Consider the following 16,775-nt stretch of genomic DNA (forward strand, 5'->3'; position numbering starts at 1 on the left):
GATGAGAAACACTACAATTCCTTTGAGGAGGATTCATTCGAGGAGAAAGAATATAATCCCTTTGAGAAGGGGTGATGTAAGTTCTTTGAGGAGGATGAAGGTAATTCCTTTGAGGAGGAAGAGTTTAGTTTCTCCGCAAAGAAAGAATGAAATTCCTCTGAAGAGATAAATAGTTTAATACCTTCGAAGAGGGTAGATAAAAAACCTTTGAGAAGGTTTACTAAATTAAAATAGGACGGAATTCTTCTCTGAGGAGAAGAGGAAAACAAAGATGGTTGTTGTTCCTCTTAGAAGGTAAGAAAAGGTTTCTCTAAGGAGGTTTGGTGTTCTGAGGAGAAATGTAAATACATGAAGAAATAAATAAAGAAAACTTCTGAGGAACTAAATTGAATTACCAACTGATTGTATTAAAAAAAAAAGATTAACTTTGAGGAGTCCGATACCGTAAATTTGCATCCGATTCTGCGACTCTGAGTAGCGGTCACAGTTTCAAGGTACTCAAGTGTTAATTTAACAAAATAAAACACAGATTATAAAATGGTTCTGAGGAACTCATTCGTGTTTATGCCCAACGGATTTAAAAAAAAATAAAACAGGTTTCGAGGAGCCGAAACTTTCACTTTTGTTTAACACCTTGTGACTTAGAGGAGTGTGTATTGTGAATATTTTCATAAAAATCTGCAACTCTGAGGAGTGTGAATTATTGTCAAATATTTTGACTCTGAGGAGTATGGATTGAGCTAGATGATGTTCCATCATTTTGTTGCAAAGGCGAGAATCTACAAAATATTGTTATCTATGTACTAAGAATAGTAATCTGCAAACTCTGAGGAGTTCAACGTTAATTTTAAATGTTGTGATTCAAAACTGCGGCTGAGGAGTCGATTAAAATTATCTGGGCAGGCCGCCCTTACATCACGCTTGACTTTCTGTACGTTAATGAGTAATAGGGTTTCAGGTTATGATATTTGAAACATATGAAAAAAAAAGTTTCCGAAAAGCGTGCGCTAGCGGTTGAACTAATTGGTATCTGCTTAACCGCGTCCAGTATTGCAACTCGGAGCATTTTCAATAGAGAGTGAATGGGAAAGGTTAGAACAGATAGAACTCATTCCACCGCAGTTCGATTTTTGGTTGAGTTAGCAACTGTTTGCGTTCACTATGTCATAGGCCTTACAGTGTCAAACAAACTCTATAGCTAGTGAAATTTATTGCGGTTGCATTTGAAAAAATAAATGGAAAGATAGATAGATGATGCAAGAGTATACATCGAATATTTGTTGAATATTTGATGTTATATATGTACGTTTAGGTAACTGATTTTGAGTTATAATTCGAAGGTGAGTTTTAGAGATCTGATCAGAAATGGGACAAAATACGGATCGACCAGAGGAAGTATTGAAGGATGTTTCATCGGAATAACAGAAGAAAGCAAAGGAAGATGTGTTGACCTGCTGGAAGGAGAGGAACAAGATATCATACAACAACTGTTTCAATCATTTTTGGGATGACAGACATATAGGTGCATATGCTTTCTTAAAATGGATTGAGAATGGAAAACATTCATTGCGTATGACCGTACATGATGAAGTTGTTGAGAGCCATGTTGTTAAAAAAAAACGAGGTGAGGAAGACGTAGAGTTGATCATCAGCGCTAAGCAGAAGTTTGTAACATGGCTCAGGGAAGTACAGCTCGGTTAAACGATTGTAAGGTAGCAAAGTATTTCAACAAATATGTATCACGAAAGAGTTTTGACATTAGAAGATGTGGAGTAAATATGATACTTAGACCATTGAGCACAGCCTTGAAATACAGCAGCAACGCATCTGTAGCTGAGCAGATTCTATAAGCACTCACTGTGAATTTTGTTGGAAACGACAGCGGTTCATGGAAATGCAGGAGCCCTTAAGAGGGTATGCTGTAGAGTGAAACTCAGATGCGCACAAGAAAGCGAAGTGTTACCTTGAACCCGCGTATTGATCAGGAGAATCAAAATGGACTACATGTTGAATACTGCCTGAGATGCTAGGTTTAAACCTACGATATCAGGAAGGAAGTTCACCATCTGGAGGTGTTTCGAAGATAGATACTGCGAATATCATGGATTCTGGAGTAACAGATCTTATCGACGCACAAGGAATTGGAACCACTTAAATGAAGCGGATTCGTAAGTAGCATGCATAGTTCCAAACCTACGAGCCACGTTATATCAGGATGTGTTAAGGGGGATGTAGAGGCGCGCCCAGCACACACACAACTGTACATCGTGTTAAGCTTTACCTGTTGAACATGATAGACCTTGCGCGAGGGAGAACAGTCAAACGCGGATGAGAGAACGGCATTCGAGAGGAGATCGAGCAAGTGATTGGACGCGAGTTTACCAACGGGAAAATAAGCGGTGTTTTTGGTTCGATTCTGAAGCATGATTCCACGGCACATCTCTACAGCATCATTGCAGATTGAGTTTAACGAAATAAAATCGTTCTGCAAAGAAGGGCAAAGTGCGAGTATGTAGACTCGCGATTTTAACATCTCTGGCGACCAAGAGAGCAAGATGTTGGAGAAGAGAGTTCGGATGAAAGTTTTTACGGGTTTCCTGCTGATTCACATTTATTTTCATCGCAACAGTTTCAATTTGACGACATTGATTTACCAAAGACCTCATCAGAAAAAGAAACATGTTTATTTAACAGTAGTTTATCGAGTAATGGCGCAAGTTTGCCAATATCCAATAGCAGTGGTTTGCTACCGGTATCAAACAGTATTGAACAGCCAACAAAACTGACGGATCGATTCGTAGACGATGTGGAACGAAAGAAAATTACACGACCTGAGGAATCCAACATAACTGGTCCAAGTTGGAATATTCAGCAGAATGACCAGCAAAGTGAAACCAGATTGAGGAGATCGAGTAGAAGAAAACGTTTGAAGAAAAATAGTGAATTTTTATATTACTGAGTTGTTGTATGCATGCCATTTCTTAAAAGCTCTTAACATTTGTTTTAAATTTAAAAAGAAAAAAATTGGATTATTGTAAAACTAGCTGAAAGGGGGAGAACTGTGGTAACCCTATGAGTTCCCCAACTGACTTCGATTAACAAATAAAAAAGAGCTGGGCTCAGAAGTCTTTAGAGCGTGCTTAAGAACACAAGCTAATCGGTCTTATTATTATTTAAAAGGAAAACCTCAATATAATAGGGACAACCCCTTAAAATTTTTAAGAAAATATTTAAGTAATTTTGACCAACTTTATTCATAATTGTACAATAAGCATTTTAAATAAATATTCAGCACTATTTATATAAAGTTAATAACTGCAACAGAAACGTGGCTTAATGTAAAAAAGAATTGCTTCAGATTTCCTGTACAGAAGGGGGGTAATGTAGGAAATAAGAGTGGAAGAATAGATTAAATATTATAACATTGATAAACTCATTGGAAGAAAATATACGCGTTCTTCATAGTATTACTTGAGTATAATTTGAAAGCAAAATTATTCAAATGTGTCAAAAGTTATAAAACAGCGTAATAAAAGCATTAACTCCAATATGCTTCAATCGAGTCGAGAGTATAACATGAATGGACTGAGTGACATGGTGCATGAACTAGGGCCCAGTAAACATGAATCGACAGAGAGGTAACTCAAATCGACAGAGGGATCGTATCGATCTCTCTAACGATTTTGCATCATCTAATCGGCAGAGAGGAACACACCATACGCGTGCCTTGGGTGAGTGCCACGAAATAATCTAAAGGCAGAAACACAATACAGCGTCGGACGTCGCGTCGCGTCAGCGTCGCGTTGACATTTCATTTTGGGGATACCATTTTCCGTTTGAGCCACCACAATGGTGCGTCACGTCAATGAAGGCATTGTACTAAAATGCAAAACTTGTTCTAAACAGCAGCGTTCTACAACGTCGACGCTCTGTTTTTGAAAAAAATTAAAATCAGCAGCGTTATAAATATTCCGACTTTGTGTTTTATACAAAGTTTGAAACTAATAAACTCGAATCTCTTATAATCACCCATATTTTCTACTCGATTTAACAAATTTTCGAATTTTATCATTAAGAATGAACATTTCATTGTGCTTTGACACGTTGAGGAAATCAATTTTTTTTTGGAGATTTCCATCGATGAAAAATTATAATGTTGTGGAGTTGTAAATGTATACAAATGGATTTTCGGATTGATAGTTTTTCTAAAAACACTCAATGAAATAGTTACATTTATTACTAATCTAATCAACATATTTTTATACATTTTTTCTCAATCTTCCACTTTTTTCGTGTAAAATTAACACCGTGCAATTGAGGAGTTGGGGAGCCTCATAAACGTACTCTTCCGTTGAGGTTGGTTGGTTTTGATCCTCACTAACTCACCTAAACACAAGGCTGGCTTAAATTATTCGGTTCGTGCAACAGCTCTATCTTTTGATCGATTCAGTTCCTTCCCGCAACTGATCGGCTACATAAGATGCTTGAATTCGACGGACGATTTTATGGAAACCTAAAAGAAACCATATATTTGTAATTTAAAAAACAAATCTGTATTTCAGCACTATTTGAAATACCTTACCTGCTGTATCTCTTATTTTGAATAAATTTCACAAGGCCTCCCTTCCGTGGGGCAGCAGCCGTCCTTCAACCAGCGAAAACTTTGGTGAAATTGAATTGGGGTTGTTTCGCGACAACAAATCAGAAAGTGGGGCGAAAGCAGCAAACCAAAACAAACTTTCGGTTGCTATGTCTTTCGACGCTGCATTGTGATGCAAAAATCTTCGGTTGCGTCGCGTCAGCGTTTTAGTACTCGACGACGGCGTTGACAGCTGACGCGACGCGACGTTCGACGCTGTATTGTGTTTCTGCCTTAAGACACGCCCTCCAGAGAAACACACGCACACAATCCGAATCGTATGTTTCCCTTCGAGACGCGTGTTTGCCTGCCTGAGAAGACGACTGCTACGATTGAAAGCACGCATATAAAAAAGACGGGGATAAAGTGCGAGCACACCGTACAAGAGCAAGGTTCTTAGATACACTAGGTTCTCCGACTTTCACAGTAAGTAAGCGAGAAGTGAGCGGGGCTCTCAATGAGTTTGTTTATTTTTTGCTCAGCTTTTCTGGGGTTTATTGGTAAACAAACTTCATGAGTTCCGTATAGTTGCATAGCCTACATAGCCAAAATGGCTGAATCGGGAATTCGTTATTCGGGAACACCTCCTGAATATATACCCACCTTGTACAAGAGTACGATTCAAACTGATTTCGCATGTACGCATTCGTATTCGTTGCCTCTAGGTATCTCGGCAGGACAAACCGGATGAGAATATTTGCTTTCTCGGAATGTTGCCGAAATTAACCGTTTTATTCTAAGTTCGGAGACTCAACTCTCAATTTTTTGCATGCTCTGTCGATTTCTGAGAAGACGCGCTTACTGGGGGTGAATGGAGAGAAAGAGGGAGCACTATATAGTGCGTGAGAACGTCGAATCATTCGTAAAACTAATGTTGTTAAAATATGTCGCGTTTTTATTTTGTTGAAAAAATAATAATTGTTTCGAAAGTGGAAATACCTTTGAAGTCACTACACTCACTGACCATACTACACTCTCAACGTTCGGTTGCTACATGATGCATGAAAAAGACGAGGCACACACCTACTCATTTACGTTCTTGAATTTGAATAACTCCAGCTGATAGCCGTCGTTGAGGAGAACATCTTCAACTTCGCCACAAAGGTTGAGGCAACAACAAAAACAACCGAAATTATTGCATTGCACAGGCCCGCAAGGTATGGTGCAAAGAGAGGGGAGGAAATAGAAACGAAAAAACTAGCTGCCGGCGTGCGGTTGCTGTGCAATAATAGCAATAGCAGGAAAACCTCACGCATTCGATCCAGGCACAAACGAGGAGACTCGGGTTTGCTCTGCCTTTTGAATTCGGTTCCATCAAGCTTGTAACATACAACAACAACAATGGCAGTGAACGCGGAAAAAAATATTTCGAAGTGGGGTTTAAAGGGTTTTGAACAAGGGAATCAGTTCAAAAATAATCTTTCAATCATGAAGAATCTTTTTTTTGCCAGGAATTTACCGTCATGAAGGATCTCTTTGCACTTCTGGTCGAATCACTAACGTAACGGATCAGAATCAACATATTTTCCCATGATAGAATCAAAATTTTATGAGTAAATTAGAGTTTTATTAAGAACAAGATTATAAACACAATAAACACAAATTTCCGAAATAATCAACACTTCGGCTTTTTCTCTCGCAAAGGAGCATTCTTGTTACCGAATATGGCTTTTTTCTTGAAATTAAGCACTTCCTCTTCGATGTCTGCAGTATTTATTTGGTGAGCCTTTTTCTTGTGCTTGCCACTTTTTTCCTCCAATGATTTGACCAAGAAATTGCTAGCACGTTTGTCATCCGATTGTAACTTTATGTAATCGTTATCTACTTGACTCTTTTTCGGTTTTTTAGTCTTCTGAACCAAATCCTCTACCTCGAACGAACCGGATCGTGTCCAAACCGGTAGTGGAAGCCCTCGAGCTGGTTCTACAATTTCTTCTGATCGAATTCGCTTGGAATAATCTTTTTTCTCGTTTTGTACATGCTTCTTTTCTCGCTCTGGAGCTTGATCTGGTAGGACATTAGAAACTTTAAATCCGATAGGCCGCGGAGTTACTGGTTCCTCTCGGAATCCGTTGTTTCGCTTCAATCGCACGGGGTCAGGCGTAACTGGTTCTTCGACAAAGCCGGACTCCAATTTCATCAAGGCTTTTAATTTTCCGCTCTGCTTTCGTGGTGGTGTTACTTCCACATCAGTTGTTACGGCTGTCGAATTTCCGTGTGACATTTTCTGCTTTTTGACCACTTTCACGATCGGTTCACTTAAGCATTGTTTCAAGTTTTTCAACTGCTGATCAAACGAAGTTGTAGGATAGACAGGGGTGCTATTTTCTTGGTGTAGTAGTACAATTTTTTGTTTAGGATCAACGAGTACATGTTCATTAGTTTGAACTTCAGATTTCTTGGACATTGGTATTTCAACGTTTTTCGGATTCGACTCCGGCTGTTTTACTACGTTTCTTTTTTTGTTTATTTTACTTGAAGATACGCGTGGGTTTATCTTCTTTTCCGGCTCAGATTGATCTGGTATTTTATCTTTCAGTGTTTTGCCCTTTTTCTTGCCCAACGATTGTTTTGCATTCAATTCATCTATTTGCGTTTTGTAAGCTGCAAATGCAGAAATATTTTGTTTTACTAAGGGTTCTGCAACGTTTTCTACATTACTATCTCCAAACAGCTCTTCAACTAAAGACTTTTTCTTTTTCTTGCCCTTAATGTCGAATTTGGCCCCTATTCCAGCAGCCTGCGAATCGTTATCATTTTCCTTGTTCAGTTGCTGAGCTAGTTTGGCGGCTTTCTTAGCCTTCTTGCGTTCCCTCTTAGCTTCTAATAAAGCCTGCTTGCGTTTCAGGGCTCTTGCTAGCTGTTCTTTTTTTGTTTCGCCAAGCTCTTCAAGCATGTAGTTAATTTGCTTCTTCTTCTTCTTTTTTTTCTTGAGCTGTTCTTCTAATGTTTCATCAGCATTTTCACCACTTTCCGTGTCTTTAATTCGACGTTTTTCATCCTAAAACGAACGGTGCAATAGTTAGATTGTATACCGATTGGCATAAAGTCATTTGGCATAAAGCCGTTTGGCATAACGCCGTTTGGCATAAAGTCGTTTGGCATAATGGCCGTTTGGCATAATGGACGTTTGGCATAATGATAATTTGGCATAGTGGCCGTTTGGCATAATTGGTATAAAATGATGGATCGAAATTTCGAGGAAGCCTCCTCACGCTCCGCGTTCGAACTAAAATGCAGTATGGTCCTTACGCTTCGCGTTGCAGACCGGGCTAGGGGATTGTCCCTAGCTTTGGGTAAACCTAGAAACACGGGGCCTTCCTAGGGATTTGATTAAACCTAGAAAATCGGTTTATTGAAAAAAAAAACTTATGTATTTTAATTTTTAGCAACATTTTATGTTACATTATAAATTTTTATATTTTTATGCCAAACGGACATTATGCCAAATAGCCATTATGCCAAACGGCCAGTCTGCCAAATTACCATTATGCCAAATTTTATGCCAAACGACTTTTATGCCAAACGGCTTTATGCCAAATGACTTTAGGCCAAACGGCGTAGGACCCCATAGTTACTATAATGTTATGTTTGATCAACAAGAATCGAAAACTTACCTTTTTCTGCTGCCGCAAAGTTGCTGTTGATTTTTTCCTAGCTTTATCAGCACGAACTATCTCGTTGCATCGATTCAGGATAGCTTCGTGGTCGAACTCGTTGACATCTTTTGGAGTTATTTTTTTTGGCAGAATATTTTTCTTAACCTGACCTTTCACGCTACTATCCGCAACGGATGTTTGCAAAACTTTTTCATTTGAATCTTTTCCGAGCATGTTTGGTGTTTGCTTCGTTGGAAATATAGTTGTGTCCTTTTTCAACTTTTCGGTCGATGATTGTTGAGGTGATGAGGCGTCTGCGGTACGAACCGATGATTCTTTTTTCTTTGCGGAAACTAACGCTGCTGGGTTAGTAACCATTCCAATCGACTGAATTTGCGTAACCTGTACATCAATTTGTTCGATTTCGGGATCAGTTGCGCCTGATATATTTATAGTGTGTCGTTTAGATTTTTTGTTAGCTGATGATGAGTAGAAATCTGATCCAATCAGGGCGGGCGTAGGTAGCGACTTGCGAAATCGAATGGGTGAGTTGTCACCGTCATTTGGATCAACGGAATCATGACTTGGGGACTTAGAAGCATTTTGGAATTCGTTCAAAACTTTTATTGGAAATCTATCTCCAATCAGTTGTTGTTTTTTAGGTTTTGTGGCAGGTGAACTTATAATGTCCTGAGTTTTTTCCGTTATTCCACGGTTAGGCGATTGTTCCAGAGCATTAATCGTGTTTCGTTTACAGTTCTTATCCTGAACCATCAGAGAATCTATGCCTGTTGAACAGGTTGCCGGTAGAGATTTACGTGTTTTATCGGTGGCATTTTTGGTTGTGTATGAGGTTGGAGACTCATATTTGGAAGATTTTGACGAAGAAGACTTTTTCAATGGAGACAATGGAGACTTCTCTGGCGTTGTTGGAGCCTGTAGAGAACTTTTCTCTGATTTAGTTTCATCATTATCTTCCTGGGCACTAGAATCTTGCTCTGAAAGGATTCGCTTTCTCTTTTTTTGTTTGGGATTTATTTGTTCTTCTTCAGATTCCAAATCATCGCCGGTACCTTCCAAAAGACTTTCCGATTCATTATCGGATACAACAAAAGAATCCTCATCGTTACTCTCTTCCTCCTGATCCTCGCTGTCTTCACTGCCAATTGTTTCCCCATGATCTTCAATTTCATTTTCTTCCATCTCTCGACGAGTCTCGGAATCCATTGAATCACCCGATTGATAGTCATCAACCTCCATAGCTTCGTCATCAATGAAACTGTTTTGTTCAGAAGAAGCCCGTTCCAGTAGTTCGGACGCTTGCACTTCTTCATCCCCATCTTCGTCTTCGTCTTCCGAAACAGCTAACATTTTTTTAGGTGACTTATTCTGCAAAGATTTTTGTAACGATTCGTTTAATTTTTCACTTTTGGCGGCTTCAAGTTTCTCTTCTTCCTGTTTCCGTACGCTGAAAACATCGATTCCCTTTTCGTTGCTGCCCTTGATGGATGGGCTCCAGGAATGTTTCACGTTCACGTTATGGGTCTCTGAACAATCATCTTTTGGCTTTTTCTTCTCGGACGTTGCGATCGGCGTGCTGGAAAAATCTGTACGAATGTGACAAAAATGGGATTTGGGGTTTTCCGATCGTATAGCTGCTTTCGGTGTTCCCAACAACGATATTGAAATATCCGCTTTATTCAGATTTTGCTTGACGTCTTCGACCACATTCGCTAAAGATTGATCAAAACTTGTGTCATTGGTCTCACTTTGAATGCTCTGACTTCTAGATGTTTCTTCAGGTGTGATAGCAGCTTCTGTAGTTTTTGTAACATTCACTGGAGCGGCATCGACTGCTTTTGGAGAATCACTAAAAGTTTCGTTGATTTCAAATCCATCTGACAGATGTGGCTGCAAACAATAAGGATTTTTTCATATCTAATCCAATCAATGTGAACTCAATTGATTTCAAACAGAAATATTTGTTTTTGTGAAAATGCGAACTTATATACAGTACCGTTCATAATTGTATAGAAAATGGAAGCAAGCGCACTGTCACTTCGACTTTGAACTTCCATAGCTTTATACTCTGATGACAGTTTTTAATCAATTTTTTTGCGTTAGATAGATCAACTATCACACTATTATCACACAAAATTTGAGCTCTCTCGAGTTTGTGTGGCCTGAGAAACAGTAATTTTACGAAACTTTCAAACTCATTCAAACTGCAATATCTCTGAAACTACGCAACATTGTTTATTGAACTTTTGCACAGTGATTGTTGAAGTATAAAGCTAGCAGGTCTGAAGTTTTCGAAAAGTTCTATCGATGAGATCAACAGTTACGCGAGGTGCAATATTTCAGGCATGAACCTTGAATTGCGATTTCTATAGAATTTTAGACGAATGTTTTCATAGGAAAATCATATTATCTGTTTAACAACCAGTTAATCTATTTCAACCGAAAAATCACAACAATATCGTGAGATTTTGATTTCAAAACACAAATGGACCATTTATTCCATTTTTTCTTTTCTTCATTGCTTTTGCCAGACATTTTTTGTCTGATTGGTGGAGGAAATGATATTGTTCTCATAAATCGTCCAAAATTCTATAGAAATCGCATTTCAAGGTTCATGCCTGAAATATTGCACCTCGCGTAAATTTTGATCTCATCGATAGAACTTATCGAAAACTTCAGGCATGCTAGCTTCATATTTCAACAATCACTGTGCAAAATTTCAATAAAAAATTTAGCGTAGTTATAGAGATATTGCAGTTTGAATGAGAAAAGTCCAAAAAGTCCGATTTTCGTAAAATTACTGTTTCTCAGGCCACACAAACTCCATAAAGCTCAAATTTTGTGATATGATAGTGCGATAGTTGATCTTTCTAACGCAAAAAAAATTTGATCTAAAAATATCATTAGAGTAAAAAGTTATGGAAGTTTAAAGTCGAAGTGACAGTGCGCTTGCTTCCATTTTCTATACAATTATGAACGGTACTGTATATGCTTAGGTAAAGAAATAAATTGACAAACTTATGAAACCTAGCCCAAGATCTGTATAAAAAAAAGTGTTGAATGACAAAAATTTCAAATCTATTTTCTAGGGAACCAAAATATTTATATTTAATACTAAGCACATGCAAATCATAATTTGAAACAGTTATATGATTTATTCTTCAGGAGAAATGAGCCTTCGCCATGGAACTGAAAAACGATCGAGTTTTTTCTTATTTATACTGATTGAAGACATTTTATAAAAGTAGAAGGCCTTTAATAAACTACTTGTAAATAATGATTGAAAACATGGTTTTAAACTTGAATTTGAAATGCAGATCACATCAAACGGGTATCGGAAAAATATTCGAAGATAGAGAACTTGGAAAAAAGTAAAAAAGGGGATTGCGAAGAATAAGTAAAACATTTTTTGTTCAAATTATGGTCCTCAGTACTTCTGTCACTTTCCCGGCGATGCAAATGTGATATTCAATATCTGATGGAAAAGCATGAAAACAAGAATGAATACTTACGTCAACAGAATCTTCATTAAGTTTTGGGCACTTCGATCCACTAGTGATTGAAACCGGAGTCTTTGGGTAGGAACTTTGATTCTGTCGCGGCGGTGTGCCAGTTTCGTCGAATTTTACACTCCGCTGCAGTTGGTTCTTACTAGGACTTTGAGAAACTTTTTGCGGAGTTTCAGCTTTCGGTGAATTGCCAAATTCGCCGGAAGGTGTTTGTGGATCTCTTGCGACAGACTTAGTCGGAGTTTTTTTCAGTAAACTTGGGCTGCTCTTTTTTGTTGATCCTGGAAGACTTGGTTGCTCGATTTTTGAAGATTTGTTGAATTCCTCGGTAGTAGGTTGAAATTCGTGCTTGGTAGGAGTTTTTTTCGGTGAACATTTACTGTCCTTTGAAGGCTCCGATACATTTGGATCAAGGTTTGTGGAAATGGATGATAGGTTTTGCGAAGCTTTAGAACTATCAAGAACAATTACCACATCTTGAGCATTTCCCGTAGAATCGTTAAGTTGGTTGGAGCTATTCTGTTCCGTTTCATTTGATTCAGTATCCTCGGGTTTAGAAGAATCAATGGTGGTATTTTTACCAGCCACTGGAGAGGCCGAGATAGATCGGTTACGCAACTTGCGCACGTCTAAATCGCTAAGATCAGTTTCCGCGATTGAAGAGTTGCTCTTTTCTTCCTCTTTTTCATCATCTTCCGTAATTGTGGGCGGTGCAACACTTAGACGAGATTTGGTAGCCTTAGGAGTAGTGACAGGCAAAGAACTTAGTGAGCCATCTTCCGACGTTACGCTATTTCTGCGCGTCATCCGTCTGGTTGCAGTAGGCGCCGTCTGCGGCGTAACAGTTACGTCCTGTTAAATAGTCAAACCGTAATAGATTTAAAAAAGGTTTAGAAATTCTGTAGGCATAAGTATTATAAGATTTTAACTTTACAAAAACACATTAAATTGGCTGAGGCAATCCAAGATAGGTAGATCAATAGGTATAATAACATTGTGCTTAACCTCAATCGACAGAACCGTGTAAACGCAAGGTCAAAAATAGTTATGAAATTTCGAACGATATGTATAGGATTTAAAACAAAATTACAATTTATGGAAAATTGAGGAATCTTATTGTTCAAATAAGTGATCAGTCGCATTCTTCGAAATAACTTGTGTATCAATAAGTAAAATTTATGTTTGTTGTAAACTGGGGTAGCACGGATACAAGAGTAGTTACTTAACACATCATATTAAAATAGACGATTCATTGACGAGATAAAATACGTTGCGACTAAACGTTTACAATACAAGACATAAAATGAGTAGTTTTTGTTGTTGTTTTCTACCCGTCGGTTCGCGCGTCGATTAGCTGACAGAAAGGCTGCCAGCAGTGAGCCCAGTGGTATTGTTGTAGGGTGTTTCACGCCATAACATCTCCTCCCTTAATACAGCAGGTGCGAGCTGACCGGATCGTCGGTCTTCTGGTTCGCGAAGAACGACGAGGCACCTGCACAGCTGTTCGCTCGCTAATATGAACTCCACATGCATGGTCACTGATGATGAGGGAGAAGGAGACGTTGAGAGAGAGAGAGACGGGACATCGGTGAAATATTTGGAGATTATTGGAACCGAACTTCTCCCCTCTCGAATGTCTCGAAATGGTTCAGCCTTGCTGTACGATTGTGCTGTGGTGAAGTGCTGGATACTGCATTTTTGGGACGTGGTGCTGCCTCAAATGACTCCAACTATGTGGATGGTTTGGCACTCTGATTGCAAAAAAGAGGAAATCGGCACCGACTAGAGCCCAAAAGCGTCGAGCAAATCGATACCGAGCACGTTGAACGATTTGTCGACCACGTGAAATGTCCCACGGCGCTACTGCCATTGACGTTGATGTCACACTGGAACTTGAAAAGGAGCCAGAGGGGGGCACCAGAAACCGTAGATTATCTAGTGCGGGGGTGGTGGAAGGCTTCCCGATTTGCTCCCACACACGCTTCGATACCACACTGATGTCGGATCCAGTGTCCAACTGCAGTTGCACTTCAGCACCGTTAAGATGAGCTCGAACAAATTTTCGTTTTTGTTGCACTTCATACACTTTCACTGTAGCAAAAAATACTGGTTTTTCAATAATATCTTTTTTATTCACCAGCCGATTATTTTTCCTGTTTGATTTTATTAAAGTCTAAGTTAAGAAAAATATTTCACTCGAAGACTCGAAAAGTTATTGCGGTTCGAAGATTGTATTTCGGTCGAAAATTCTCGTATAAGTAAATCGCAATGCGTTAAAAATACTTATTGCGTGTTAGACAAAGTTTGCGGCCTTTGAACCGCAATAACTTTTTTGTTTCAAGTTCAATCGTGTTACAGTCTTCGAGTGAAATGTTTGTCTCAACTTAGGCTTCAATCAAATCAATCAGAAAAAACAATCGGCTTGTGAAGAAAAAAGTTTTTATTGAATAACCAGTATTTTTTGCTTCTCCCGAGCATTATACCCTAAAATCATATTCAGGTTTGAGACTCAAACAACCCCTCCCCATGGTCAGATCGTGCTGAAAATTGGCATGTGACCTTCTGGTAAGCTAAAAAATAATTTCGACTAGGAGCGAATTTACCATGTTGATTTCTTCCTATATTATGATTAGTAAACTGCGGTTCGTTCAATTATTCAAAAATGCAGAAAATTACTGTCATGGTAAAGTAACCGTAACTTCTTCAATTTTCAACCGATTTTGAAAAATAACCATTTGAAATTTTTTTTTGAATTCACATAAGGTTAATAGAAAACCAGATTTTTTAAATGCTAACATCGAGTCTAAAACATTCACTCAAACAAAAAAATTTCTAAAAAAATGCGTTTTTTATATTTTTTCTTTCATGAAGCCACTAATATCAACAATACTGTTGATGATGGGCAAAAATGATGTTCAGATGATCTATAGCAAATTGGTTCACCTTCAATATGCAAAACAGAGATTTCAAATTACTGTTATGCAGTCAGCGATATTTCAATCTAATACTGTATTTGTTTTCTCCACGCGTGGAGTGTTCCACCGTACCGACCGTACCCGATAAAAACAAACACAAATCGTCGCCAGTGTATTGCTACCTCGCTCACTCACACGCTCTCTCGCAACACTGACAAAATTTTCGGGGCAACACCGCCCGATGGCAGTGCAACACCAGGTCAAAACCAGTGCAACACCGTCCGAATAAACAAACAGTTTGACAGCACCTAGTGGTGCACCAGTGCAACACTAGTGCAACACTCGGCATAAACAAATACGGTATAAGCTCATGTACTTTTTTATTTTTCCAAAATTTCGTATTTGGAGCATAACTCAAAAACTATTCTACTGGATTTTTTTTAAATTTCATTTTCAGATTCAGCGCCCGATTTTACATTAAAAATATAGGTCGGTCAATTAAGTTCACGATATTTTTTAAATTTTGTAAACTAATGTAATTCGTCCAAAAGGTCAACCAAAATATATTTTTACCATTTAAAGCATTATAGATGGCTCTGAAGTACTCACTTCCAACAGATATACTTTTAAAGCAGATTTGTTTTTCCAAGACACACATTGGTTACCATGGCTAGATCAAAGATACCGTCACTTCAAGATAAAGAAGTGGGCTTTGCCGCGAACATTAATTCTTTTATACGAACTTTCGATGTTCGCAACGCCACCTTAAGAGTTGGGGCAACAAGATTCATGCATCTAGCCATGGTAACCAATGTGTGTCTTGGAAAAATAAATCTGCTTTAAAAGTATAACTGTTGGAAGTGAGTACTTCAGAGCCATCTACAATGCTTTAAATGGTAAAAATATATTTTGGTTGACCTTTCGGACGAATTATTAACCATATATTGCCATTCGGAAAAAAATGATTTGAATTTGAATTAAACCGAAACTCTGCTTTTCAAATTTTACTCTGTTCGAGAAGAAAATAATCTATTGAATGCTCAATTGGAAATCTTTTTGTTCATAAAAACAAGTATGTTGAAATTGATACCAACAGTGCGAATACGAACAACGGTTGCTTTGATAATTTTGTATGTTATTTGACGTTGAAGTTGTTGAATACTCAAACCATCGACCCCCATGGAGGGTGTACAAGCTATTTTAGTCGCCTGTTATGATACCCCTTCTCAGAAGGGAGCAGCACTGAGCGTATAGAAAGAATTTTCGATAAGTTACATGGGTCTGGCTAGATGCATGAATCTTGTTGCCCGAACTCTTAAGGTGGCGTTGCGAACATCGAAAGTCCGTATAGAAGAATAATTCTTACATTAATTATTAATGTTCGCGGCAAAGCCCACTTCTTTATCATGAAGTGACGGTATCTTTGCCCTAACTATAATTTTATATCGTTGGGCTGACGTTAAATCAATAAAGAACAACTATCAATCAAACCTACAAATTGGACATAGGAGCCAGTCAAAGTGTAAGTACCTGGGAAGGACGTCTCCTAGGAGTCCGACGAACATCTTGAGAATTGTTCAAAGTGTCTTCCGAAATCGAAGCCGTTCGTTGATGGCGTCCCGTTTTTGTTTCAGAAACCGAGGTGGTTTCTTTTTTAACGCCTCGTGCAGGCTTCTGGACAGCAACCGGTGAGCCAATTTCACTGCTCGCCTTTTGGATTGATCCAGTCTCCTGAATTGGATCCAAGGGTGCAATTTTTTTGCTGGTGCTAGCTTTCGGTGTACCCGTGTTGGCAGTAGTATCCTGATCGATTGATCGTCTTCGAAGGGCACCTCTGGTAACTGGTTGAAACACGCAATGAGTCGAGATTAAAAAAAAACAAACACATTTTCGAGTCGCTTACCCCTTGTAGAAGATTCTTCTTCCGGATTCATTTTACATTAATTTATATCAGAAATAATTAAAAAAAAAACGTTTAAACTCTGTAAAATCAAGTAAAATCCAACAATTTTTGAAAACCGTAGCTAGCAAAACTCCCGCTCCACGTTTTTCAACTTCAAATTACGCACAACAAAACGACGATAAAGTTTGA

The 16,775-nt window shown here is 38.5% G+C and overlaps 1 protein-coding gene across 1 annotated transcript; it reads right to left on the bottom strand.

The window, feature by feature from the left end:
- Nucleotides 1–6,192: 6,192 nt before the first annotated feature.
- On the bottom strand, nt 6,193–16,775 carry LOC129739939 (protein slender lobes). The gene is made up of 5 exons (XM_055731491.1): nt 16,587–16,775; nt 16,214–16,524; nt 11,772–12,620; nt 8,257–10,149; nt 6,193–7,640 (listed from the first exon to the last, which is right to left on the bottom strand). Exons 1-5 carry the CDS (start codon nt 16,615–16,617, stop codon nt 6,255–6,257), a joined length of 4,470 nt encoding a protein of 1,489 aa, XP_055587466.1. The 5' UTR covers nt 16,618–16,775; the 3' UTR covers nt 6,193–6,254.

The sequence above is a fragment of the Uranotaenia lowii genome, chromosome 1 (assembly GCF_029784155.1).
Source record: "Uranotaenia lowii strain MFRU-FL chromosome 1, ASM2978415v1, whole genome shotgun sequence".
Classification (NCBI taxonomy): domain Eukaryota; kingdom Metazoa; phylum Arthropoda; class Insecta; order Diptera; family Culicidae; genus Uranotaenia; species Uranotaenia lowii.